The sequence below is a fragment of the Trachemys scripta genome, chromosome 24, assembly GCF_013100865.1.
Source record: "Trachemys scripta elegans isolate TJP31775 chromosome 24, CAS_Tse_1.0, whole genome shotgun sequence".
NCBI classification, from domain to species: Eukaryota; Metazoa; Chordata; order Testudines; family Emydidae; genus Trachemys; species Trachemys scripta.
In genome coordinates this window covers 2,852,801-2,880,639 of record NC_048321.1, presented here as the reverse complement: position 1 = coordinate 2,880,639, position 27,839 = coordinate 2,852,801, and the positions used below count along the sequence as shown (strand labels likewise).

General features: G+C 60.0%; 1 protein-coding gene across 2 annotated transcripts in view; it reads right to left on the bottom strand.

Annotated features, from left to right (window-relative positions):
* Positions 1 to 25,459, bottom strand: part of KMT2B (lysine methyltransferase 2B) — a 36,294-nt gene extending 10,835 nt beyond the window's left edge. Inside the window, exons 1-16 of one of the 2 annotated variants that reach the window (XM_034756420.1) lie at positions 25,307 to 25,459; positions 20,674 to 20,749; positions 18,461 to 19,467; positions 17,483 to 17,782; positions 8,228 to 8,326; positions 7,870 to 8,032; positions 7,190 to 7,436; positions 6,825 to 6,880; positions 3,712 to 3,960; positions 3,412 to 3,506; positions 2,846 to 2,944; positions 2,074 to 2,187; positions 1,669 to 1,815; positions 836 to 931; positions 601 to 718; positions 146 to 259 (exon numbers count right to left, since the gene is read on the bottom strand). In XM_034756420.1, the coding sequence (XP_034612311.1) occupies positions 146 to 259; positions 601 to 718; positions 836 to 931; positions 1,669 to 1,815; positions 2,074 to 2,187; positions 2,846 to 2,944; positions 3,412 to 3,506; positions 3,712 to 3,960; positions 6,825 to 6,880; positions 7,190 to 7,436; positions 7,870 to 8,032; positions 8,228 to 8,326; positions 17,483 to 17,782; positions 18,461 to 19,360 (2,797 nt within the window). In that variant the 5' untranslated portion in view covers positions 19,361 to 19,467; positions 20,674 to 20,749; positions 25,307 to 25,459. Of the gene's footprint in view, positions 1 to 145; positions 260 to 600; positions 719 to 835; positions 932 to 1,668; positions 1,816 to 2,073; positions 2,188 to 2,845; positions 2,945 to 3,411; positions 3,507 to 3,711; positions 3,961 to 6,824; positions 6,881 to 7,189; positions 7,437 to 7,869; positions 8,033 to 8,227; positions 8,327 to 17,482; positions 19,468 to 20,673; positions 20,750 to 25,306 lie in introns of both variants that reach the window. The other variant, XM_034756419.1, reaches the window with a different exon arrangement.
* Between the last annotated feature and the right edge of the window lie 2,380 nt (positions 25,460 to 27,839).

The following is a 27,839-nucleotide window of genomic DNA, read 5'->3' as shown; positions in this document are numbered from 1 at the left end:
AGCACTAGAGGGCACTGTGGGGAGCGTTATGCTGCAGGGGTCAGGATGGGGGCGCTAGGGGGTGCTGTGCTGCAGGGCTCTCCCCAGCCATCAGGGCCAGCCCCGACACCCAGCACAGCTTGCTGGGCAAAGTCCCCAGACTGACCTGATAGACCCTCGCATTTGGCGTGAACCCAGTGCTCGCACTTAGCGCATTGCATCATCTTGCTCTCGTAGTCGTTGTCCTCGTAGCAGTGAGAGCAGATGGGGCAGTAGTTACCTGGGGGGCAGAGGGGTTAGTGCTGCACATGGGGCCAGCACCCCCAGAGGGAACAGGCCCCATTCCCCACCCCGAGCCAGCATCCTGCACTGGGGCCAGATGGGAGCCAGCACCCCCTGGAGGAGAAAGGCCCCACGCCCCATTCCCTGCCCCCCTGAGCCAGCCAGTCCCCGCCCTGGGCCTGGATGGGAGCCTGTGTCCCCTGGAGGGGAAAGGCCCCACGCCCCATTACCCACCCCCCACCTCCCCCGAGCCAGCCAGTCCCCGCCCTGGGGCTGGATGGGACCCTGCGTCGCCTAGAGGGGAAAGGCCCCGCGCGCCCCATTCCCCGCCCCACACACCTTTGTCATAGAGCAGGGAGCAGGGGGGGCAGAGGCTGTAATCGTGGGACCACTCCGTGTCCCAGTTCTTCCCTGGGGCAGCCCCACAGCTCTTGCAGCGGATGCAGGCAGAGCAGATCTAGGAGCCAACAAAAGCATTAGTGTGTGGGGAACCCCTACCCCACCCCACCCAAATCCCAGGATAGACCCCACCCCTTTCCTCCCCACCCTGGCATGGTCCTGCCCCTGCGCTCACCCAGCCCCGCTTCTTGCGGATGGGCTTGCTGGGGTAGTTGGGGCCCAGGCAGGCTGGGTGGTAGCAGTTGCGGCAGCGCTCGCACTCCAGCAGTGGCTGTGACAGGGCAGAAAGGAGAAGGCAGGTGTGAGAGACAGATGGATTACGCCCCCCTCCTCAATTCCCCCCCGCTGCCCCGGTATGGACAGCACTGAGATGCAGTTGCCTCTGGGGTGAGGAATGGGGCTGGTCACCCAGGGCCCCCTTGTCCGGCTCCCTCTGGGGTGGGGCAGAGGGCTGGTCACCCAGGGACCCCTCACCTGGCACTAAGACATGTCCCTGCTGGGAATTCCCAGCTGCCCGGCATTGCCAGGTTTGGGCAAGAACAAAGCAGAGCCCTGGTCACTTTGCCAATGTGGGGGATTTCAGGGAGCAGAATGGTATTACCCAAGGGGAGACTAACGGCTTCACACCCGGCTTTTGGCGGCAAAGGACTGTACGTAACCCAGAGGACTCAGGTGGTGGGTGTACAGCGCAGGGGGAAGACGGACCTCAACGCTGGGCATCAGAGCCAGCCCCAACTGCCAGGGAGAGCCACCACAGCCCCTGCAGCACAGCGCCCCCTAGCACTGCCCTAGGGCATTGGGGCCAGCTCTGACTGCCAGGGAGAGCTCCTACCCCACTCCCTGTAGCACAGCACCCCCTAGCGCCGTTCTAGGGCATCAGGGCCAGCCCCAACTGCCAGGGAGAGCCCCTGCCCTGCTCCCTGCAGTACAGTGCCCCCTAGCACCACTCTGGGGCACAAGCTAACGCTGCCTGGAGGGAAGGGCCCCAACCTCTTCCAGGGCACCTACCTTGGAGACCTTGTTCTTGCGCCCGCACACATGGCAGAATTTGCAGCGACGACAGCACCAGTTCTCCTCCTGCTCCCGCTGCGGCTGCTCGTCCTCCTCCAGGCAGAACACGTGGAAGGGGTCGCAGCAAACCTGGCAGAACACCAGCTGGGGAGGGGACGGGCCGATGAGATGGCTCCGCTCAGAGCGGGAGGAAACCCAGGCGTCCTGGCTCCCAGTCCCCCTGCCCTCAGAGTCAGGAGGAGGGAAACTGATGTCTGGGCTCCCAGCCCTCCCCCGCCCCAACTACTAGACCCCCCACCTCCAGAGCGGGAGGAACCCAGCACCCCCTGCCCGCTCTAACAACTAGACCCCCTGCCCCCAGAGCAGGGAGAAAACCCCGGCATCCGGGAGCCACGTGCTCACCTCGTGGAAACCCTTGCTGGCGCAGAGCAGGCACATGAGCTGGGCAGTGACGGACACAGAGGTCAGGATGCTGAGCCCCCCCATCAGCCACACATTCTCCAAGTCACAGTCCTCCTGCAAGAGACAGTGCCCACCCCACCAGAGCTGTGAGCCTCTCGCCCTGCCCACAGATGGCTGGCTGGGACCACATAAGCTGGGGCAGCAGCCAGGGGCACAGAGCCATGCCACCCTCTGGAACCCCCACCCCACAGGATCCCGGTCACACCGTGGGGCAAAGGCTGAAGATTTCACTCACACTCCCCTACGCCGACCCCATGGCTCAGCGGCGCCCCCCAGCTCAGAGGGCAGTGGCACACGAGGGCCCTGGCAGCACAGGGACCAGCTTCCCCACCCCCGATGCAACCATGGGGTGAGGAACAGCCAATGGGCACACCTGAAGGGGGGGCAGGGCATGGCGACCCTCTGGACACCTGAGGGAGGGGGTGGCACCCTGCCAGCTCCCAGAGGGGCTGGATCACCTCCATTCCCCAGTCCCCTGCCAACCCTTCCTCCAGCCCTGCCCAGCGGGGGGGCACCGGCAGCAGAAAGGGGCTTCATTTCTTTGCCCCATCACCCATGTGGGACTGAGCTGCCCTGTGTCAACACCTCAAGGGGAGGGGGCTGGAAGCTCGCTCCGAGGTGTGGAGCCAGTGCGGACCCCCCTCCCGCAGCGGGGCCAAACTGGGTGCGGATTCTGCCCGATGCTGGGGACGAGGAAGTGCTGCCCCCTCACCTTGAAGTCAACGCGTAGCCGGTGGACGCCGTCAGTGGATTTCTGCTTCCCGTTCCAGCCGTTGGGGAAGGAAGGGAATGAGCCGGAGGAGAGTGTATCCTGGGGGGAGCAGGGAGTCAGTGTGTGTGTGGGATGGAGGGGGGAAGGGGGGGGAGGAGAAGGCAGGGGACCTGCACCCTCTAGGGGGCACCAGCACCCATCTGACTCCAGGGCAGGGGACTGGCTGGGTCATAGGGGTGGGGAAAGGGACACAGGGCCTTTCCACTCTGGGGGGCGCTGGCCCCGATCCAGCCACAAGACAGGAGAGTGGCTGGCTCATAGGGCAGGAAACCAGCCAGTGAGAGCTGTACCAGTCATGTGGAGGCCTGGATGGAACAAGGTGGGGTTCTCCATCCTGGCAGACCCCTGCCCGCCCGCCCACAACTAGCCATGATTGTGGCGGAACTGGGATCCCCGTGCCCCATGCAAGCTCCTCTCCCTCTGCTCTGGGCCTGGGTCCTTTCAATGCTGGGGTGTAGGGGCATCAAACCCATACACTGCCCACTCTGTGGCCGGGGCCACCTCACCTTCTCCAACCGCCTCCTCGCCTTGAGCTGTACGACGGGCTGCAGCGGCGTTCTCCGCGGTCGGCTCTGCTCCTCTGCCTCCATGGGGAGCAGGTCTGGGGGGGCAAAGAGATGGTTAGAGGGCCAACCAGCCCCAGACCCCACCCACTGTCACAGCCACCTCCCTGGCCCTGGCCCCTTTGCACCCCAGAGCCAGGCACCCAATACACAGGTGGGGGAAACCAGCAACCTGGCACGGGGAGAAGGTAACCAGCCCCTATGCGGTGGAGGGGGGATAGAGGTCCCAGCAGGGCGGCTCACCCGAGTCGCGGGAGGGCTTCCTGCGGGGTGTGGTGGAGCCGGGCCGGGGCTCGGCGTCCGAGTCGTCTGTGGACTCAAAGATGTCGTAGGAGGGTCTCTGCTTGACACAGCGTCGGGCCGACTTGCGCTGCAGCAGGGCCTCCTGCTCTGCTGTCTCTGTCGCACCCAGCATCAGCTCCCAGGGTGCCGGGAATTCCTCCTGTGAGTCCTCCGAGTCCCGCGCTACCACCGGCTTCACCACCGTGCGACCTGCAGGCAGCAGAGACACACAGACATGGGGCCCATGGCACCGCCAGCCCCATGGAGCCACCAGCCCCACTGCCATGCGACCTGTGGGCAGCCAAGAGACACTGTAGCAGGGGGCCCATGGCACCGCTGGCCCTGTCACTGTGTGATCTGCAGGCACCAGTCCCACCACAGGGTGGCCAAGAGACACAGCCCTACAGCATCATGCCACCGCCAGCTCCACAACCACACAAACCACAGGGGGCAACCAAAACACAGACACAGGTCCCATGCGCCATGGGAGCAGCTCAGAGACACAGACAGGCCCCAGAAACTGATACGCAGCAGTGCTGCAGCAGCCCCCCCCACAGCCCGGCGCCTCTCAGGAGGTTGCAGACCCATCCACCCCACCGAGCACCACATATGCAGCAGCCTCCTGAACTGTCCCACTGTGGCTGCTCTCAGCACCCACCTCCAGCCAACACGACCACCCAGCTCATGCCTGCCTCCCACACTCAAGATCTCCCCTCACCCCTCCATGGGACCAGGCACCCGAGTGAACGCTCGGCATGCTGGGCTGGGACCAGAGATCACACCCCACCCCATTGGGCTCTGTACACCCCCCCACCCCCACCCCAAACACTGACCCAGATGCTGTAGGGATGGGCCCTGCCCCAGGAGCCTGTGACCTGCAGACAGAGCACAGAGGCAGGGGCCCCACATGGGGAAGTGGGGGAGAGAAGGGGCAGGATAGAACACAGGAGTCCTGGCTCCCAGCCTAGTGCTGGAGCAGGTCTGGTTTTGTGAACAGCTTCCTCCCCTCCAACGCCCTGCAGGGCTCCCCTCCCCTGTCCCATTGACATACACCCCAGGACTCCCCTCTCCCCGCATTCACACATCCTCAACACCCCTCCCGCATTTACACACCCAGCACCACAGACTCCACCCCACCCGTTCTCTCCCCCCGCCCCCCACTCCCCCCCCCCCCTTCCCCCCCCCCCCCCCGCCACACATGGCTCACAACCACACACAGATCTCCCCCTTCCCCTCCCCCAAGTACATGCAGCCCCCCCCATTCCACTCCCCCTCCCCAAGGGGCTGGGACCCACCCACCCACCTTGAGCCTTCCCCCACTGACAGCAGCACAGAGCAGCCTGTCTGCCCCCCAGCTCAGGCCCCCTCCCCAGCTCCCCCCCAGGTACCTGCTGCAGCCTCCTCCTGCCCCCCAGCTCTCCCTGCCCCACCGTGCTGGAGGGGAACCCCCTGGCAGGCTCGCTGCTGCCCCACGGAGCTGGGTTCGGCCCCCTGCCCGGCTCTGGGTGAGCTGGGAGGGAGGACAAAGGACAGGGCAGTGGGGCTGGGCCAGTTTCCCTCCTCAGCCACAGGACAGGTGGGGAGGGCTGGGCTACCCACAAGCAGGATGGGTCGGGTGCAGCGCCCACAGATCCTGCCCAATCTTAAAAGCTTCCCCCTCCCCTGACAGGCCAGGTGCCACACAGATGCAGCAGCCCCTACAATCTAAGCAGTCAAAGGGGTCCCAGCAGCACTGAACACCCAGCTCTCCTCCAACGCCCCCATTCACAGATCTCAAAGCACCCCACACGGTGGGGAAACTGAGGCACGGGGCAATGACAACTTACCCGCTCACCCAGCGGGCCAGTGGCAGAGCTGGGAACAGAGCAGAGGTCTCCTGGGTCCCAGCCCAGGGCTGTATCCGCTAGGCCACGCTGCCTCCCCAAGCTCAGCAATCCTTGGCCTCAGAGCAAACACCCTCTGGTGAGTTTCCTGGCCATGCCCTGGTGAAGACATGCAGCCCCGCTGGGCCCAGCAGTGTCACAGGGCCAGGGTGCCCAGGGCCTTTCCCCACATGGATTGCGTGGTGCACGTGGCCAGGTAAACCCCAACCCTGACTGGCCACTCATGCGCCATCCTTGCCAGCAAGTTCTCAGAACCTTAAGAAAGGTGCATCAACTTCAACACTATATTAACTCTGAACCTTAATCAACATGTGTCATCCTTGCTGCTGTGTTCACTCTGAATCCTAACAAGTCCATTATCCATGAATGATGATAATAGTCTGGCAACCTCGGGTTGTGTTAACCCTGAACCTTAACTGTCATTGTGTTGACTCTGAACTCTAATGAGATGCCACTGTAGCCCTTGCTACTTACGACCTCTGAGCATTTCCTGGACAGGGTCAGGGGAATGGAGCTAGCCGGGGAGGTTAGACATATGCAGAACAAGGGGTGTCCCTCCTGAGGGGGACAGGGTCCTCTCTGCGAAACACATGAAGATGACATTGGCGATCTAGCAAGTGAGAACTGCAGCTCCATTCCAACCCCACCCTGCACCAACATCCACTAAATCCAAGAATTCTGCAAGGACAGCTTCTAGATTCACAGCCTGGCCCATGGGGGGGGGGGGGAGGGGGGGGGCAAGCATGCAGGCTGCTCTCCCCTAAGCCACTGGCGGTTCCGCGCTGCAGGGAGCAGGGGCAGGGCAAGGCCAATGCCCCAGGGCGATGCTAGGGGGCGCTGGGCTGCAGGGGGCAGGGTGGGGAGCTCTGAAGGTCCCTGGAACATGCAGCTCAGAACCTCAGGATGAGCTCCAGGCTCTGCCATGGCGGTTTTGCTGTAGTAGAATGGGGTATGGGCCCCAGATGAGAGTGGGCGGGAAGAGAAAGGACCACCCCTCCCCCCACACACACACTGCCTGCAGCGCTCAGGATACAAACCCAGGGTAGGGGGGGTCTGCAGCACACAGGCAAGCCCCAGGACCCTCTAAAGGTTACTCAGCAAGACACTGGTAGAGCCAGGGAGAGAACCCAGGAGTCCTGGCTCCCAGCCCATGCCCCCCGCCCCCCCAGGCTGCAGCAGCACTGGCATTACCTTTCTTGGAGAGCCGCTCCATCTTGCGCGCCTCAATCTTATCGCACTTGCGGTACCTGGCAGGGCAGAGAGAGCCAATCAGAGCGAGGGGGCCACGGGTGCAGGAGGGGGCAGCAACACGCAGGGTGTATGTATGTTTCGTCTATCACATGTGATGTGCAGGGGAGCTAGCAGAGGAGCCAGTGCATTCACACAGTGCTTTGGGGGAGCACTATATAGGGAGCTCCGGCAAGGTGACCTGACTTGCCTTAAGCCACACAGGGGCACAGGAGTCCTGGCCCCCAACTCCCCACTCTAACCACCACGCCCCACTCCCTGCCCAAAGCCAGGCTGGCAGCCGGGCGCCCCGCCACGGGGACACTCACACACAGCACTGTTTCTTGGTGTTGGGTCCCCCGAACTTGGGCTTGTCCAGGCAGTTGACACAGGCCCCGCAGTCCTGCAGCTTCAGACAACCCTTGCACTTGCCGCAGCGGGTCATGCGGTTCTTCTTGCCTGAGTGATGGTGGTGGGTAGCAGGGCGGCGCGTGGAGGGCGGGGCTTTCACTGCCACTGGCTCCACCTTCCCCCGTCGTGCTCGCCCACCCTCACTCTCTGAGGCCGAGGAGGTCTCTGCGGGGCAGACAGCAGGGGGGTTACCGGGGAGTTACCAGGGGGCACCCAGGGCCCCACCCTGTGCAGCATAGAGCTGCCTGCAGGACAGCACCCTGTAGCCCAGCGTCCCCCTCCAAGCCCTCCCCCCCCCCCCCCCCAGCATGGCACACCCTGCCAAGCCACCCCCTCCTGCCCCTCCCGGAGACCTGCCACCCTGCCCCCACAGCATGACACACCCTGCCAAGCCATCCCATAGCGCAGCCCCCACCCGCCCCTCCCCCAACACAGCCCACCACCCCCTGGCGCCTCCTCAAGGCCAGCATTGATGGCGATGGAAGAGTCACCCACAGTCTCTCTCCCAGGGACAGCCCTGCATGGCACGCATCCCGGCTGGGCCGGTGGCCGTGCCCCAGCTCTGCCCCGGAGGAGTGGGCACTGCCTCCATACTCACCCTCGGCGGCCGGTGAGGCAGCGATCTCCTCCCGCTCGCGCAGGGGTAGGGCGCTCAGGCGGGGCACGTCCTCTGGCACCATGGCACGTGACTGGCCCAGCGCCACTGCCGCATGCCGGCACACATGCTTGATCCGGGGGCCCTGCACTGGGGACTCCTGGCCCTGCGGGGACATCATGACAGGGTGGGTACCAGGGGAAGAGAAACCCTCCTGCAGGGAGCATCACGGGGCCAAGAGGCTGCTCTGCTCCCCAACCACTGGAAGGGGGTATACAGAGCAGGGCTGGAGAAGATATATCCTCCCCCCACACAGACACGCGCACACAGTGGTAGCGATCCAGCTCCCAGCCCAGCATACCAGTTTCCTGGTCTCGTTCCTGTCCGTGCTGGCCAGGTCTGGCTCAGCCTCCCCTGGCACAGCCTCTGCAGTCTCTTCCGATTTGACGCTGGGTGATGGCTGCAGGCAGGAGACAGACGGAGCTATGATGGCACAGCCAGAGCTACAGGGACCCAGCACCAGACACCTGTCCCTGGCTCTGAGGCGTGGGTGGACTTGGTTAAGGCATTGGGTACCCAGCACTGCTGGGTTCTCTCCCTTGCTCTGGGAAAGGAGTGGGGTCTAGTGGGTTAAAGCAGAAGGCTGGGAGCCAGGATTCCTAGAGCCGTGGATAGAACCCAGGAGTCCTGGCTCTAAGCTACACCCCCGTCGCCCATGCTCTAATAGATGCCACTCCTCTTCCAGAGCTGGGGACAGAACCCGGGAGTTCTGGCTCCTAGCCCCGCCTCTACTTATTCCCCCTCCCAAAGTTAGGGACAGAAACCAGCCCCCCCACACACACACACACACTTCCCCTCCCAGAGCTGGGGAGAAAGACAGTTACTACCCTTCCCGTAACGGTGGTTCTTCGAGTGCTTGCTCATGCCCATTCCAGTATGGGCGTGTGCGCATCGCCGCTGGAAGACGTTTTCCCCTACTGATATCCATCAGCTTGGCTCTGGTGCCCCCTGGAGTAGCACCTCCATGGCACGGTAGATAGGCAACTGCTGGCAAGAAGGAACTGAGGAGGCAGCAACTTCAACAGAGGGGCAGGTGGGTGGGTTGGGGGATGGACATGAGCAACATCTTGAAGAACAGGAGTTACGGAAAGGTTAGTAACCATCTCTTCTTCTTGCAGTGCTTGCTCATGGCCATCCCAGCATAGGGGACTCCCACGCATTCTGTCAATGGGTGGGGTCGGAGTTCCTGTGAGACAGAGTGAAAGAGCACTGCCCCGAAGGCTGCATCGTTCCTTGCCTGCTGGGTGAGGGCGAACTGCCCATTAATGTGCGGACAGAGGACCAGGTCACCACCTTGCAGATATCTACAGCCGGAGCATGAGCCATGAACGCTGCTGGTGAGGCCTGGGACCGTGTGGAGTGTGCTGTTAAGCATGGGGGGAGTCACCTTCGCCAGGCCATAGCATGTGCAGATGCAGGACATTATCCAGAAGGAGATCCTCCATGCCAAGACCACACTGCCTTTCGTCCTTTCTGCAACAGCAACGAATAACTGGGTGGACTTTCAAAAGGGTTTGGTCCTTTCTATGTAAAAGGCCAGAGCACCTCTAAACAGGGACAGCTCCAGGCACCAGCAGAGGAAGCACGTGCCTGGGGCGGCACATGCTAAGGGGCGGCATTCCGTCTATTCTTGGGTCGGCACAGTCCGAGCGGCTTTTTTTTTTTTGCGCTTGGGGCAGCAAAAATGGTAGAGCCGGTCCTGTGTCTAACGTCCAGAGAGTGCAGCCTCTGTTCGTGCTTATTAGCATGAGGTTTAAGACAGAAGACTGGAAGATGTCCTGACTATTGTGGAAATGGGAGACCACTTTCGGAAGGAAAGATGGGTGAGGACACACACAGACTTTGTCCCTGAAGACCACGTAGGGCGACTCGGAGGTGAAGGGCCGGATCTGACACCCTCCTGGCCGAGGTGATGGCCACCGGAAAGGTGGTCTTCCAGAATAAATAAATCAAGGGACACTTTGATAGTAGCTCAAACAGTGACCCTGTTGAGATCCCAGGGAAGCAGAGGCTGCAGATACAGGCGCTCAAAGCTCTTTAAGAACTGAGAGCTAATTGGGTTGGAGAAAACTAATCTGCGGTTCACCAGAGGGTGGAATGCCAATATTGCCACCTAGTGGACTCTGATGGAAGAGACCGCCAGGCCTTCCCCCTTCAGATGGAGCAGGTAGTCCAGGCTAAAGGGGAGCGTGGCCTCCAGAAGGTGGACCCCGTTCTGAAGTGACCAGAGTGAAAACCTTGTCCATTTTGTTAGATAGGCCGTTCTGGCCGACTGACATAAGGACCACTTGGACCAGTGACAAACAGCCCAGCTCCATTTCGCTCAGCCACGAAGAAGATGCAGAGACTGCATGCGGCCCTGGGAGATCAGATCTGGCCACACTGGGAGACTGACTGGGGCATCTATCGAGAGGTCCAGCAAGATTGTGAACCAACGCTGGTGCGGCCATGCCGGTGCTAGGAGAATCATGTCGGCTTTGTCCCTTTTGACCCCGAGGAGCACTTTGTGGATGACTGTGTGGGAGAAAAGGCGTAGAAGGAGCCTGCCTCATCATAGCAGATGGAAGGCGTCCAAGAGCGAGACCAGGCTGTGCCCCAGGTATGAGCAAAACTGGGTTATTTCCTATTGCTTCTAGTTGTAGAGAGGTCCACCTGGGGAAACCCCCACTTCTGGAAAATAGCCTGCAGAACATCCAGACAGAGAGACCACTGGTGATGACTGGTGAAGGACCTGCTCAGGTGGTCTGCGAGCTTGGAAACTAAGCAGCCTCCAGGTGAATGGAGTGGGCTAAGCAGTAGTCCCAGAGTTTTAACACCTTAGGCAAAGGGGAGAGGATCAGGTTCCCCCTTGCTTGTTTATGTAGAACATTGCTGTGGTGTCCGTGAGGACTGACGCACACCTGCCCCAGAGCTTGCGGCAGAACGCCTGGCAGGCAAGGCACACTGCCCTTCACTCCCTGATGCTGATACGCAGGCAAACCTCCTCCTGTGTCCAGAGACCCTGTGCCCTGAGAGGCCTCAGGTGGGCTCCCCACCCCATATCTGGGGCATCTGTGACCAGCTCTACCGCTGGTGCAGGCCTTGCAAAGGGAACGCCAGCACACGGTGTCTTGATCCAGCCACCACTGAAGGGCGTCGAGCGGCTGGGGAAGAGCGACCACTGTCTAGTGTGAGACACCTGGTAATGTACACCAATGCCAGCTACAGCTGCAGAGGGTGGAGTCTGAGACATGCACTCTGCACCACCTGAGTGCAGGAGGCCATGTGCCCCAGGAGCTTTAGGCTGTAGTGGTGGAGTATGCTGTCCTGCCTGGTAGGAGAGCTGAGATGGCCCTGAAAGCAGCTCTCCGGGAGGGAGGCCCTTGCTTGAGTCATGTCAAGGATTGCGCCTAGGAGTTCTTCCCTCTGGAAGGGCATGAAGGTGGACTTCTGCTCATTAACCAGGAGTCCCAGGCTCTTGAAAGTGGACAAACGATTTCCACAGGCTGTTCCACTAGCACCTTGGACCGACCTCTCACCAGCCGTTGTCCAGGTCAGGACAGATCTGCACGCCTCTCCTCCTGAAGAAGCTGCTCCCACTACCCTGCATTCTGTGAACACTCCTGGGGCAGCTGAGAGGCCGGGGGACAGAACTGTGAACTGACAGTGGTTCCAGTTTACCACACACCGAAGGTATCTCTGTGCCCCTGGAAGACAGCTATAGGTCAAGGGCAGCATACCAGCTCCCTGGATCCAGGGAAACCATGCGGAACTTCAACTTCTTTAAGAACTTGTTAAAGTTTTTGAGGTCTAGGATAGATCTGAGATCCCTACTGGACTTTGGGATCAGGAGTAAAACCCCTTGCCACTTAGTTCCCTGGGAACCTCCTCCACTGCCCCCACCCTTAGGAGCAACTGCACCTCTTGGGCCAGGAGATTTTCGTAAGAAGGGTCCCTGAAGAGGGATGGGGAGGTGGGGTGGGGGAAGAAAAACTGCAAGGCGTATCCCACTTTTGCCACGCAGAGCGCCCACCAGTTGGATTTGGTGTTGGCCCACGCCCTGTAAAAGTGGGACAAACGGTCCACAAACATAAGGCCAAGATCCAGGTACTGGGCTGGTGTCCTGTCCTCAGGTGCCCCCTCAAAAGCTTTGTCTGTTGCCCGACGGTTGTTTTGCGTGCGTAGACATTGAGGCTGCAGAGGAGTGACAGGCTGGTCTCTCCAGGCGACAGAGCAATAGCGGTTTCAGGAAGTCCTACTGCTAGTGGGACTGGTAAAAACGGCCTATGGGCTACGGCTTATAATGTTTCCAGGATGGGGCAGCCCAATGATTTCAAGGCCATCCACAGCCTCAGAAACCACCCTGACATTATCATCAAAGAGGCTGATAAAGGAGGTGCTGTTGTCATCATGAACAGGTCTGACTACCAGAAGGAGGCTGCCAGACAACTCTCTAATACCAAATTCTACAGGCCACTTTCCTCAGATCCCACTGAGGAATACACTAAGAAACTGCACCATCTACTCAGGACACTCCCTACACTAACACAGGAACAAATCAATATACCCTTAGAGCCCCGACCGGGGTTATTCTATCTACTACCCAAGAGGGGTGAAATATTGGAACGTCCTTCCGAGGGAAACGGTGGGGGCGAAGGATTTGTCTGGTTTTAAGATTAAGTTAGATAAGTTTATGGAGGGAATGGTTTAATGGAAAAACATGATTTTAGCCAAGGAATACTGAGCCATGGCAGGTAAATAGTATAATGGCTAACGAGGGTCAGGCTGGAGACTCTTGCCTACATGCTCGGGGTTTTACTGATCGCCATATTTGGGGTCGGGAAGGAATTTTCCTCCAGGGTAGATTGGCAGAGGCCCTGGAGGTTTTTCGCCTTCCTCCGTAGCATGGGGCAGGGATCGCTAGCAGGAGGGTTCTCTGCCATTTGAAGTCACTAAGCCACAGGATTTGGGGACTTCAACAGCAGAGTCAAGGGAAGGGGTAGGGACGGCTTTGTGGCCTGCAGCATGCAGGGGGTCAGACCAGATGATCATAATGGTCCCTTCTGACCTTAAAGTCTATGAGTCTATGAATCCACAAACCTGGAAATCCTGGACGCCCCATCATCTCGGGCATTGGCACTCTCACTGAAGGACTGTCGGGATATGTGGACTCCCTACTCAGACCCTACGCCACCAGCACTCCCAGCTATCTCTGTGACACCACAGATTTCCTGAGAAAACTACAGTGCATTGGTGACCTCCCAGAAAACACCATCCTAGCCACCATGGATGTAGAGGCTCTCTACACAAACATCCCACACACAGATGGAATACAAGCGGTCAGGAACAGTATCCCTGATGATGACACAGCACAACTTATTGCTGAGCTCTGTGACTTTATCCTCATACATAATTATTTCAAATTTGGTGACAATATATACCTCCAGACCAGTGGCACCGCTATGGGCACCCGCATGGCCCCATGATATGCCAACATTTTTATGGCTGACCTGGAACAACGCTTCCTCAGCTCTCGTCCACTCATGCCCCTTCTCTACCTAAGCTACATTGATGACATCTTCATCGTCTGGACCCACGGGAAGGAGACCCTGGAAGAATTCCACCATGATTTCAACAGCTTCCACCCCACCATCAACCTCAGCCTGGACCAATCTACACGGGAGGTCCACTTCCTAGACACCACCGTACAAATAAGCGATGGCCACGTTAACACCACCCTATACCGAAAATCCGACCGCTACGCCTACCTTCATGCCTCCAGCTTCCACCCCGGACACACCACACGATCCATCGTCTACAGCCAAGCACTGAGGTACAATCGCATCTGCTCCAACCCCTCAGACAGAGACCAACACCTACAAGATCTTCACCAAGCATTCTCAAAACTACGATACCCACACAAGGAAATAAAGAAACAAAATCAACAGAGCCCGACGTGTACCCAGAAGCCTCCTGCTACAAGACAGGCCCAAAAAAGAAACCAACAGAACTCCACTGGCCATCACCTACAGTCCCCAGCTTAAATCTCTCCAACGCATCATCAGTGATGAACAACCCATCCTGGACAACGATCCCTCACTTTCACAGACCTTGGGAGGCAGGCCAGTCCTCGCCCACAGACAACTCGCCAACCTTAAGCATATTCTCACCAGCAACCACGCACCGCACCATAACGACTAACTCAGGAACCAACCCATGCAACAAACCTTGATGCCAACTCTGCCCACATATCTACACCAGCAACACCATCACAGGACCTAACCAGATCAGCTACATCATCACCGGCTCATTCATCTGCACGTCCACCAATGTTATATATGCCATCATGTGCCAGCAATGCCCCTCTGCTGTGTACACTGGCCAAACTGGACAGTCACTACACAAGAAGATAAATGGACACAAGTCAGATATCAGGAATGGCAATATACAAAAACCTATAGGAGAACACTTCAACCTCCCTGGCCACACAATAGCAGATGTAAAGGTAGCCACCTTACAGCAAAAAAACTTCAGGACCAGACTCCAAAGAGAAACTGCTGAGCTCCAGTTCATTTGCAAATTTGACACCATCAGATCAGGATTAAACAGACTGTGAATGGCTATCCAACCACAGAAGCAGTTTCTCCTCCCTTGGTGTTCACACCTCAACTGCTAGCAGAGCACCTCACCCTCCCTGATTGAACTAACCTCATTATCTCCACACTGATATATACCTGCCTCTGGAAATTTCCATTACTTGCATCTGAAGAAGTGAGGTTCTTACCCACAAAAGCTTATGCTCCCAACACTTCTGTTAGTCTTAAAGGTGCCACAGGACCCTCTGTTGCTTTTTATGGTCACCCTTGAATCTTTCAGGCTGTGCAGCTGGGAATCAGTTTGTTCTGAAAATAAGGACTGGATTCATGGGGGAGGCCTGATGACTGAAGCCAGGAACTTCAGTAGCCATCACCCAGGTCGCTGCGTCCGCATCTAGGGCCAGCTAGAGGGATGCCTTGGCTATGGCCCTGCCCTCTTCAGTCATGGCAGCAAATTCTGCCCTAGGCTATATACACTGGCAATTGAACGACAAAACTTCTGTCTTTCAGAGCTGTTAAAAAAAAAAGAAAGAAAAGTTTAGTGCCAGTGTGAACAGCACACTGTCGGCAGAAGCGCTCTCCTGCCGACAACGCACTCGCTGCTCATTGGGGGTGGAAGTTTGTCAGCAGGATAGCTGACAAACAGCGGCTCCACAGTCCAACTTTTAGCGGCATGGCTGTAGCAACACAGCCACGTTACTAAAAGCTGTGTCGTGTAGACATAGCCCTAGAGTCAGAGGGCAAGAGCTCTCTAAATTTCTGCACCGCTGACCAGGAAATAAAATCGTGAGCTAAACGGAGCCTGGTGGTTCGCGACCCTAAGCGGGAGGCCCCCTGTGGAGTAGATTTTCCTCCCCAGGAGGTCCAACTTCTTTGCCTCTTTGGCCCCCTGCTGCCCTCGCCTCTCTCCTTCTTGTCGGCTGCCCCGACAACCAAGGAGCCCAGTATAAAGGTATTCGTAACTCTTATGGGGGAGGAAATACTTCCTCTCCACCCACTTGGCCGTAGGCTGGAGAAAGGCCAGGGTCTGCCACAAGGCCCTCATGGGCTGCAGAATGGCCTCGTTCAGGGGCAGGGCAATTCTTGCTGGCCCCGAAGCAGTCAATGTCCTCCAATGCTGGGCTGACCCCGCAATCTCCTCTCTCTGGAGGTTAAGGTTCTGAGCCATCCAACGCAGGAGCTCCTGGTGGGCTTTGTAGGCATCCTGTGTCGGGGCTACAGCCATACCCACCACTGCCTCGTCAGGGGAGGGTGACAAAAGTGATCTGGACTGTTGACGGTGCCTGGTCCTCCTCCAGCCCTGGCAGTCTCCTGCCGGTGTCACTTGAGGATCCCTGATTGTAGCCCCAGGAACCAATCCTCTTTCCAACAGGGATGGAGGGGGTGCCCTTGTCTCTGACAGTGCCGAAAAGGAGCATCCCCCATGGGAGCCCTGGACCATGTGCGGCCAAGGGGTCCAGCATCTGCCATTGGCCGGTATCCCATGTTGGTGGGACAAGTCCCTGGGCCATACCCTTGGGGGGGGTCTGATCTGCCCAAGGTCTGGTCCCTCGCAAGGCACATGACTACCTGAGATTTGGAGCTCAAGGACCGGCTCCTAGGTGACCAGGGTGGCACTGTGCCTCATGGTACCAAATGACTTTGCCTTGATAGGGAGTGGCGCCGCAACTACTAGCCGGATGCCAGGGATGAGACCGGCATCTAGGCACGGCGTCGCTGCAGCAAGCATGCCCTGGGTGCCGAGTCTCCCAACGACAAGTGAGACGGAAGGCGGTGCATCGTCATCTTCGCAGGCTCGTCCAGGACTGGTGATTGCCCTCTTAAGGCTGGGCCCTGCGGCCTGACTTGTCCTTGTAGGCCCCCAGTTTGGAGACAGTGCTACCTGGAGGGGGTAAGAGGTTTTGCACTGCCCCATATGCCTCTGGTGCTGCCAGCTTTGTGTCCTTTTCTTGGCTCACCCTACGTGGGGAGCTCCTTGGTACTGGACTTGACAGCTCCCCTACCCCCGGGAGGGGCATCAATAGGCCGGTTATTTTGCACCCGGTTGACAGTGGTTCATTACAGCTCACTCATCCCCCAATCAGACTTCTTTTCAGGCCCGGTAATGGGGAACAGTGCTGTGTCATCGGTGCAGATTTCTTGGGTGCCAGAGAAGTGTGCCGGGGAGCCGAAGGGACGCTCCTGGGAAAGGGAGCGCTCAGTGCCGGGTCCAGTCACCGCTCTGAAGCAGGACAGAGTGCCATCTCCGTAAGTAGGAACTTCAGTCGATTCTCTCTCTCTCTTTTTGGGTTCTTGGTTTGAAGTTCCTACAGATCTGGCACTTACCCTGGATGAGACCCTCTCCCGTGCACTTCAAACAGCACATGTGAGGGTCACTAACTGGCATGTGCCTGGCATGCTGCACTGTTCGAACTCCGCCCTGGGGCCAGGGTGGGTGCTTACTAGAAAAATGACTAGCACTATACTTATGCTAATGAACTATTTACACTTATCTACAATCTATTTACAGGAAGACCACTATGAGGGGATCTATCGCTGGGCAAGAGAAGACTGTTCTAGACAGAAAGAAGCAACTGAGGAGACAGCAGGTGCCTATCGACTGCGCCATGGAGGCACCACTCCAGGGGGCACCAGAGTCGACCCAACGGATACTACTAGCGATTAGGGGGGAAAAAGCCTTACAGTGACCGTGCATGTGACACATGCACACCCATACTGGAATAGACATGAGCAAGCACTCGAAAAAGAAACCAGGAGTCCTGGCTCCCAGCACCCCTGCTCTAACTGCTTGACCCCACTCCCCTCCCAGAGCTGGGGAGAGAACCCAGGAGGCCTGACTCCCAACCCCACCGCTCGGCCCCACGGGAAGCACTGTTATTAAGGCAGGCTGACAGGTCAGCATATGCAGGCCCCTCCCCTACCCCAGTCACCCAGAGATCCAGTGCCCCCCCCCCACCCCCGAACGGGGGTCTCGGTCTCACCGGGGCCAATCTGAGCAGCTGCTGCTGGTCGATTTTGAAGAGCTGCACCTTGGCACGAGTCAGCAGACTGTAAACTTTGTCCATGCCTGACAGCTGGGCCGGCTGTGCAGCCGGCGCTGCCTCCTCCTGGGTGGGCGCTGCAGCAACCTGCTCCTCGGCCTCGCACCCAGAACCCTCCTCCTCCTCAGACTCATGGCTCGCCAGCGAGGCCACCCGGCGGATGGCCACCTTACGCACCACGCCTGGCACATCCACGTCCTCCATCTTGATCAGCTCCGTGTCCGGGGGGCCAGGCAGGTGCTGGGGGGACTCCCCAAAGAGGGGCAAGGTCAGGTGGTTGGTTCGGCCCAGCAGCCGCTTGCCACTGCGGGTCATCACGGGCTCGTAGTGGGGAGAGGGAGGCTCTGGCCGGGGCACAGGGGACAGTGGGGGGTCCTTCCCAGCCTCGCTGAGGCACACGGGCTCCTGCTCCTCGGCCGACACTGTCAGCGACTCGTAGATCTTCAGGTGGGCCTCGCTGGGGGTGAACTGAGGGGCCCGGAGCAGCGGGGGCCGCCTGGCTGGCGGGGAAGGGGCAAGGAGGGGGCCAGGCGGGAAGAGGTGGGGCTCCTCAGGGGGCAGCCGGAAGAGGGACTTGCCCGCCTCGGGGGGCAGAGGCGGCGAGGTGCTGAGGGAGGTCCAGCGGAAGGTGGGCTCCCGCAGGATAGAGCGCCGCTTGCCAAGGAGGGTGGGAAGAGGGGAAGCTGGGGGCGAAAGGCCAGGGGAAGGAGGGGGTGACGAGAGGGGAGAGGGGTATTCGTCAGGCGAGCGGGGGGGCTGGCCAGGTCCCACCTCCTGGCCAGGGACTTGCTGTGGGACCGGGGGCTCCCCACGGGGTGGCCCCCCCATTTCAGGGGCCTTGGCCTGGGGGACTCGTCGGGGGGGCTCGTCCATAAAGCGCCGGGGAGGACGGATGAGGCGGCAGGAGCGGGCGCTCACCACGGGCATGATGAACTGGCGGATGTTCTTCAGGAAGGTGGCTTTGTGCCCAGGGGGCTCCTCACCCACCATGCCAGCCCCCTCCCGCTGGGCAGCTGCCACCCGCTCGGCCCGCTGACTGGGGGTGAGGGGCGGGCGGCCCCGCCCCCGTTTCAGACACTGTGCCCGTGTGGACTGGGCGATGGAGGCCGGGGCAGCTGACTCCTCCTCTGCCTGGGCCGGACACAGGGGCGATGCCGGCCTCTCCTCCACAGCGACCTCGCGCCGGGCCGGCCGCCGCGCCCGTCTCCGCCGCTTCCACCGGGCTTGGGTCGGAGAGGCCGGCTCAGCTGGTGCCTCATGCGGCAGCTGCTCTGGAGGGGGGGCAGGGAGAGTGGGGGAGTCCCCCAGCAAAACATCCCTCCTCCTTGGTGGGCTGCTCTTCCTCCTCTTGCTGCCCCTCTTCCTGCCCACGGGGGGCTTTAGCCCGGCACGGGCCAACGCCACCCGCCCCGACTTCAGCCGTTTTGCTTTAGAGACAAACTTGAGCAGCAAGGGCAATTTCTTCCGCCCACGCCCAGGGCCCTTCCTCCGGGAGCTCGGACTGGCACCTGAGGCCAGCCCCCGGCTCTTTCTGGGGGGCGCTGGGGCAGTGCCGGGAGCCTTGGCACCCCGCTGAGGGGCTCCCGGCTTCTTCTTGAAGGAGCCGCGGGGGCGGCCCCGCGGCCGGTGGGACACCATGGGGTCGTGGCTCTGCTCCCTTGAGGGGCTGCTGGAGGATGGGGAAGGGGGCATGGCCTCAGAGGGCCCTGGGTCCTGCTCGGGAGGCGTCCTGGTGGCTTGGGTGGGGCTGGCGCCCAGAGGGGTCCTGGCCAGTGGGGGCCTAGATCTCTGGAGCAGCTCGGCCAGGGCCTTGACCATGCGCTCCCGCTGGGCCTCGGCCTTCCTTGGCTTGGCCGGTGCCTTGGAGGGGGCTGCAAGCAGGGACACGTCCCTCTTCTTCCTGCCACTGGCTTGGGGCGACACGCCTGCAACGAGAAATGGGAGGGGGGTGAACCAGGGGGTTTGGGACTCGGGATCCCACCCATGCACCACCGTACACCCAGCCAGTCAGCTAGCAAGGGTAGTTAACATGTGGCAACTCCATCCCAGGCCCCCAATGCTGGGGGGCGACAGCAGCCATCACCACAAGGCCTGGCTTAATCCTGGGGGGACAGCAGCCATCACCCCAACCAAGACCTGGCTTACCACTGGGGGTGGCACTGAGTGCCCTGCAGTAGAGAGACTGGACCCCATTCGTACCAGGGCACCCCAACTGAGATGAGATCCCCTTACTGTGCCAGGCACTGCACAGACACCCCCATAGCTGTTAGAGCGAGGTTCTTTCAGCATGCCAGCCGCTGCCCAGACACACAGAGACAGGCCCTGCCCACTGAGACCAGGGCCCCATTGTGCCAGGTGCTGCACAGACACAGCGAGAGACAGGCTCTGCCTAAAGAGCTCACAGTCTGAACAGCCAGAGGTGGATTATCCCCATTCCACAGATGGGAAAACTGAGGCCCAGGGAGAAGCAGTGAGCTGCTCAGGGTGACACCAGGAGTCAGCGGCAGAGCCCCAGCGTGTCCAGCAGCCCTCCTCCCAGCCACCCCCCCACTACACATCTCTCCCTCCCCTTCCACGATGGAAATGTGCTGCGAACACAGAGCTGGAAAGCCGAGGAGCTGTGGGCACTGGACAAAGGGAATCCCACGTTCACTGGCTGGAGCCAGCACTGCGTCCCCAGGAGGGGCCCTCGCCCTGACCAGGCACCCTGGGCACTGCAGGAAGCTGGTGTGGCCAAGCAGTTTCAGGCAGAAGAGAAGCAATTCCCCATCCCCTGCAGGCATGAGCTATGGCTGGTGTAACTGGACCCACCCTATGGCAGTAGGTAGGGGGAGCCCAAGAGACACCGTTATAATGCACAAGATCGGTGTTCATGCAAGGCCTTGTGCTGCAAGGCTGACCCCTGTGGGTCAGAGGTAGTGTCCAAGCAGCAGCCCCGTTGCAGCCAGAGACAGCCAGGCCCTTTGCAGTGGTGCCAGCCAAGGGGGCTAGGGAACCCCAAGGGCCCTGTGAAGAAGCACGGCACAGGAGATGTTACAGGAGACTGAGGACACGGGACACCAGTGCTGACACCTCCCCGGTGCCAGATCGAGGGGGCATCCGCATGGGGTCAGGCCGGCCGGTGCCCTCACCTCTCTGGGAGCGCAGGGCAGCGCGCAAGGAATTCTGCGAGACAGGCTCATCGGGAGGGAAGCCCTGGAACTCCTCCTGCAGGGGGGGGGAAACAGAAAGGGGCTGTGGTTAGATGGAGGGTACCAAGCTCCAGCCCCAACATGAGCTCCAGCCACCCCTTGCTACACAGACCTATTCCAAGCAGCACCAAGCTGGGCCCACCCATAGGCCCAGGTCCCACCCTCCCATTTCCCCCCAAGATGACGCCACCCACCTGGCCCCAGCCATACCCCCCAGACCCAATCCAACACCTATTCAGAGCAACTAGAGGTGGCCATGCCCACACCCCTTAGGCCCCACCCACCCAGCAGCTATCCCCCACACACCCCTTCCACTGGCCCCAACCTACTGACATGCCACACAGCTGGAAGCAAGTGCCCAGACGGGGAGGCTTGCACAGCCCCGCCATGGGACAGTGAAGGATCAGGAAGAGCCACTGGGGCACTGCCAGGCCAGCATGAGGAGAAGAGATGAGCCTGGTCAGCTCCACGCTACAGCGGTGGGGGCTCCCTGTCACAGGGACACAGATTTCCCTCAAGCCACCAGATGGGGCGAGCGCTTCTCCCATTATCAGTGGGATTGTACCCAGGGTGAGGCCTGGACAGGCCACTGGGACCAATCCCTCCTCCAGCAGCCCAGCCACCGTGCTCCCAGAAGCCCCTGGGTGGGGCAGGCAGTGGAGCCCACCCAGCACTAACCACTAAGTAACTTCGGCTCGCTGGCTTCCTGCTGTACCTGCGCAGGCTCACCCGGCTTCCTTACTGCACACTGAGACGCGGCCCATAGGACCCCCACGGCAGGCACAATCAGTGCCCCTCGGACACCCAAGAGACAGCCCTGCCCCAGCCAGTCTGCAATCCATAGTGAGGGGAGCCGCTGCCCCAGAACGGGGAAACTGAGGCACAGAGAGATGCAGCCGCCGGCCAAGGTCCCACACGGAGTCTGGGAACTGGTGGCACGTTGCCCCTAGCTGTGCACACACCGGCTGCCATGCCACCGTACCCAGGATCATGTGGGATCAGGCGGTGCTGGGGGGACACAACTAGCCAGTGGGATGGGAGCATCCCCTACCTAAAGAGAAATGTTGCCCATTCGCTAGCAGCTTTTAATAGATGCCCCAAAGGATAGCAAGGGCCTTAACGGATTACACTCCCCCAGCACTGAGATGCAGCCGCCTCTAGGGTGGAGCAGCTGGGGAACAGCTGTATACACCACCACACAGGGAGGCTTGCCCAGCGCTAGATGCAGCTGCCTTCACAGTGGAGCATGGCAGGCACACAAGGACACGAGCACTTCATCATCGTGTAGCCGTACCAGCTACCCCACCCCAGAAGCAGCAACATGTCAGCAGGGGCAATGAGAGACTGTTCCCCAGGTGCCCCATCTCAGCGCCAGATGAGCCATCCCTGTGTGGCTATTTCCCAGCGTCCCCCAGAGGTGGCTGCATCTCATTGTCCAGTCCTGGACAAGGCATCCTCGTGTAGTTATGTGCGGTTGTTCTCCAGCTGCACTGCCCCAGAGGTGGCTGCATCTCAGCACTGGACGAGCCATCCCAGCATAACATGCTTCAGCTCAACTAGCCCCAGCAGTTAGGTACACTGAGAAGCTAGAAGCAGCCCTGGGGTGTGAACCCTGCATAGCGGTGCCTACTCCTCTCTGCCAGTCAGGCGGTGCTGCCCCTCTGTTGTGGGCACTTCACAATGGGCAGCACAATGGGCTGCTTTGCCAGCTCAAGGGCACACAGCATGGGGACTGCTGGGTCCATGCCACAATCGTGCAGGGCTGTGCAGGCTCATACCTCCAGACTCTCCCTCTCCACGTGCCGCCCCAAGCAGCAGACAGCACTGACAACATTCACCTGTGTGCTGGGGAAGCCGAGGCCTGCCTAAGGTCAGATGCACTCAGCGTTTCACTGGGCAACAGGAGAGCAAGGCCAAGCTACGGCTGGACAAATTCCTCGGGATGGGTGCCAAGAGACCACACCACCTGCTGGTACATGGGTAACTCCGCCCCGGGAGGAAACAGAACCAGCCCCTTTGCTGGTGGGGCAGGAGACTGGCGGCCACCTCCACATGCCCCTTGAAAGAGCACCAGCTAGGTCAGGAACCAGGAACCTTTCACTGGCAGAACTACAGCGAAATGGAGCCAAGAAATAGCAGGAGCAGGGAACGGAGCAGGGAGCTTTCCCTCTAGGGGCTCCGGCTCTGAGCGGGTCCCAGGGCAGGGACTGGCTGGCTCAGGGGGGAAAAGATATGGGTCATGGCATCTTTCCCCTCTAGGGGGCACCGGCTCCAATTGGACCCCAGGTCTGTAGTGGCTTTATCCAAAGTGCCTTTGCTGGAGTCTGCGGCTCCAGGCAAGTCAAGGGTCTCATCTCTCAGCAACCCCTGCAGAAGACAGCTGCACTCCCCTGTCCGAAGGCCCCTGCAACTGGGCAACCTGAGGCCCATGGGCTGGGGGCACCCAGCTCCCCCATATCCACAGAAGACAGACAACCCATTCTGCAGGGCAGGCTGATCCAGCGCTGACCCCCTCCCATCCCGTGGGATCCCTGTCAGATGGCTGCCCTCATCGCAGCTGGCCCAGCCCCGAACGCTGCCCACTCCGGCAAGGCTGGCACCTTTCTCCAAGGCCGGGCTCCTGGAGTCCTGTGACTAGGCGAGACGCGGAGCTTTCCTCTCCAAACAGGAAAGGCAAGTTCCCTGGCCCAGTGGACACTGAGAGCCACAAGAGTGATGACTCGGGCTCCGGGGCAGAGATCAGCACATTCAGCATCTAGCAAAGAAGGGCCTGTTCAGGCCAGGACCCCCATGTGCCAGGACAGCCCCACATCTCCATCCATAAACTTCAATCACTTTCCAAAGAGAGCAGAGTCAGCAGCCCCCTTAGAAAGGTGGGGAAACTGAGGTATGGAGGGGGAGCAGACCAGTGGCAGAGCCGGGGCTGGACCCCAAGTCTCCATAGTAGCAGTGCACCAACTGCCTGTTCCCTAAGCAGGGGGTTCGACTCCTGATTCCAGCGCAGCTCTTGCCGCACGTGCAAGACTGTGGCCAGCAGGGCTCTCAACGCCGCGCTGCATGGGAGGCCAGGTCAGAGCCAAACCCAGCCCTCCCAGCACCAGCCAGCCTGCCCACAGCGAGAGCGCATCCATGCCATACTAGCCCCTGGCAGGAGGAGCATGGGGCGTGGCAAGGGGTGAGAATGCTGGTGCCAGAAACTCGCCCCGCTCCCGAAACAAGGCACCTTGCCGGCCATTAGCCACACCATCACGCAGTTCACAGAGGTTCCTCAGGACAGGGGAACCTCCCACCCTTCACTGCACACAGGCCCACCCAGAGGGGGAGACTATCTGTATGTGCCCACAAAGAGGGGCCCCATGCACTGAGGAGGGGGCGGGTAAAGAACCAAATGTGACCCCAGGGCAGATGCCGACTGGATCACAGCGACTTTCCAGGGAGGGCTCCGAGTGGTGCCATGCCCGGGGCAGGTCAGGAAGCTGCTGAGGGTGGCATTGCCAGTTGCCGCCCAGACTCTGAAGTCAAACTCCAGAGGGGGGCATGGAAAAGCCGGGATGAGCTGAGCCCAGTGCTGGCTACAGTCAGCAAGGGTGAAATGGGCACTGTGTGTGCCTCCTGCTTCCCAACGCACACCATGTGGGGCAGGGCTCCTCCCCAATGACCCTTGTCTGCCCCACCCCAGCCCAAAAGAACTGTTCAGGCAAGGGGGCACCCAGATCTCCTTCAGGATGGGCTCCCCTGGCCAGGTACCACCTCCTATCATGCAGCAGTCAAACCCCTCTAAACATTGGGGAGCTGCACCCCACAACTCCCTAGCCCCACAAACAGCAACCTCTGCCCCCAAGCAGAACCCCAACACTGCCCCAGCCCCACATAGGGTCCCCCCTCAACCCAGCTCTAGAGTCCACCAAGCCCCCTAACTTTCCCCTCTCCCACCAGCACCCGCACATACCCCTCCCACAGGGACCCACCCCCACAGGTCACCCAGCTCACCCCCAAGATGCCCCCTACCCCAGAATCACAGACCCTCCATGATCTCCCACCCCTCAACCTTCCCCACACCTCCGGCCCTGGGGCCCCAGCTCCTTTCCCCATAGAGATGCTCTCTGCAGCTTCTCCCTATACTTCCCAGTTTCTCCGGAAACTGTTCAGTCCCCACTCAGCCCTAGGGTTCCAGTACCCCATTCCCCAACCTCACCCCCCCCCCCCCCCGGGGCCCCCGCCCCCCCCCCCCGCAGCCCCCCCGGCCCCCCCCCCCCCCAACTTCTGCCCCCCCAACTTCCTACCCCAAGGCGCATCAACCCCCAGCTCAGTTCATCTCCTCCAGGCTGCAGCTCCAGACTTACCCAAGCTCAGCTGCTCTCCCCAGCCCCAACCCCCCAAGTTCCTACCTCAAGCCCCCCAACTCCTCCATTCAAATCCCCCCAGTCCCTACCCCCCGCTCCAGCTAACCACCCAACTCCCTCCCCCCACAGTTCATGCCCCCAACTCCCTGCCCCTCCCCCAACACTCCCAAGCTCCCCCCACAGCTCATGCCCCCCAACTCCCTGCCCTCACATCCAGCCCCACCGCTCACCGGCTCCTCCTCGCTGCTGCCCCCGCCCAACAGGCCCCGCAGGCGGCGCAGGCTCCAGCCCAGGCCCAGAAGGCTCCGAAGCGCCGGGTCCCCCAGGCCGGGCCCGTCCCCGCTGGACCCGCCGCGCAGGGGCAGGCGCGCGCGCAGCCCGGCCCGGGGCAGGGGGCGGCCCCCGCCCGGCCGCCCGGGGAAGCGGCCCCGAGCCCAGGCGGAGCCACCGCCGCCCGCCGCAGCCGCCGCCGCCGCCGCCATCTTTAACCACGGGGGGGGGGCCTGGCTTGGGGGGGCGGGGCCGCCGCAATAACAGCCCGGCCCGGCCGCGGGGCACCATGGGGGATGGAGTCCGGGCGGGGGCGGTGCCCATTGGCCACAGCGGGGCCGGGACTACAGCTCCCAGCAGGCATTGCGGCTCCGCTCACTGCCCGGGCCGGCCGTGGGGCTCCCTGGGGAATGGAGTCCGGGCGGGGGTGGCGCCCATTGGCCAAAGCGGGGCGGGGACTACAGCCCCCATCAGGCATTGCGGTTCCCCTCCTGGCCCGGCCGCGGGACACCCTGGGGGATGGAGTCCAGGCGGGGAGGAGCTCAGCATGAAATGAATAATAGCTCCTAGCAGGCATTGGCGCTACCAAGCCTCAGAGAGAAACCCCGTTGCATCACGGGGATGGGAGTCCATGGGGTGAGGGCAGTTCTTCAATGCACCATGGGAGTAGTAGTCCTCTCTGGCCTGCAGGAAGGGGAGAAAACTTCAGCTCCCAGAAGGCATGTCTCCACTTGGAGAGACTCCCTGCAGCCTGGCATAGGTGGCCCCAGCTCCTCTCTTCCTGTCGCATGAAAGAGTTAGATGTAATTACATGACTACGATTCCCAGCAGGCATTGAGGCACGAACGGGAGTCAGGGGAGGGAGGGGCACTGTAACTCGATCCACAGACAATAATGGAGGGGGACTACAGTTCCCAGCAGGCATTGCAGCTGGTGTGTGTGTGTGTGTGTGTGTGTGTGTGTGTGTGTGTGTGTGTGTGTGTGTGTGTCCCCATTTCGCAATGCACTGTGGGAGTTGTAGTCCTGTATGGCACTTTGCAGGGGAGAGGACTACAGCCCCCTGAAGGCATTGCCAAGGTTGGAGAGACGCAGTGCATGCTGGGATATGCAGCCCCAGCTTCCTTTCCATCCCCATGCAGCAACGCGAGGTCAGCTCCCAACAGGCCCCGTATCCGCACAGCTCTGCCCGCCATTCAGGCTCAGCAGCAATGTACCATGGGAAACGCTGTCCTAAATGCTCAGTTCCGTCTCACAATGCCTGGGGGTGGCAATTAGACTACAACTCCCAGCATATATTGGGCTCATCCTGCCCACTCTTAGCCCAGGGCACCATGGGAAATGTAGTTCTGAGACTCTGATCACTACCACCCCATGGGCTGACGGGGAGAAAAGGTTTCAACTCCCAGGAGGCATTGCTCAGGCGTGCAGGAGTGAAATCAGGAAGGCCAAATCACACTTGGAGTTGCAGTTAGCAAGAGATGTTAAGAGTAACAAGAAAGGTTTCTTCAGGTATGTTAGCAACAAGAAGAAAATCAAGGAAAGTGTGGGCCCCTTACTGAATGAGGGAGGCAACCTAGTGACAGAGGATGTGGAAAAAGCTAATGTACTCAATGATTTTTTTGCCTCTGTCTTCACGCACAAGGTCAGCTCCCAGATTGCTGCACTGGGCAGTACAGCATGGGGAGAAGGTGACCAGCCCTCTGTGGAGAAAGAAGTGGTTCGGGACTATTTAGAAAAACTGGACGTGCACAAGTCCATGGGGCCGGATGCGCTGCATCCGAGGGTGCTAAAGGAGTTGGCGGGTGAGATTGCAGAGCCATTAGCCATTATTTTTGAAAACTCATGGCGATCGGGGGAGGTCCCAGATGACTGGAAAAAGGCTAATGTAGTGCCCATCTTTAAAAAAGGGAAGAAGGAGGATCCGGGGAACTACAGGCCAGTCAGCCTCACCTCAGTCCCTGGAAAAATTATGGAGCAGGTCCTCAAGGAATCAATTATGAAACATTTAGAGGAGAGGAAAGTGATCAGGAACAGTCAGCATGGATTCACGAAGGGGAAGTCGTGCCTGACTAACCTAATTGCCTTCTATGATGAGATAACTGGCTCTGTGGATGAGGGGAAAGCAGTGGATGTGTTATTTCTTGACTTTAGCAAAGCTTTTGATACGGTCTCCCACAGTATTCTTGCCACCAAGTTAAAGAAGTATGGGCTGGATGAATGGACTGTAAGGTGGATAGAAAGCTGGCTAGATCGTCGGGCTCAACGGGTAGTGATCAATGGCTCCATGTCTAGTTGGCAGCCGGTTTCAAGTGGAGTGCCCCAAGGGTCGGTCCTGGGGCCGGTTTTGTTTAATATCTTTATTAATGATCTGGAGGATGGTGTGGACTGCACTCTCAGCAAGTTTGCAGATGACACTAAACTAGGAGGCGTGGTAGATACACTAGAGGGTAGGGATCGGATACAGAGGGACCTAGACAAATTAGAGGATTGGGC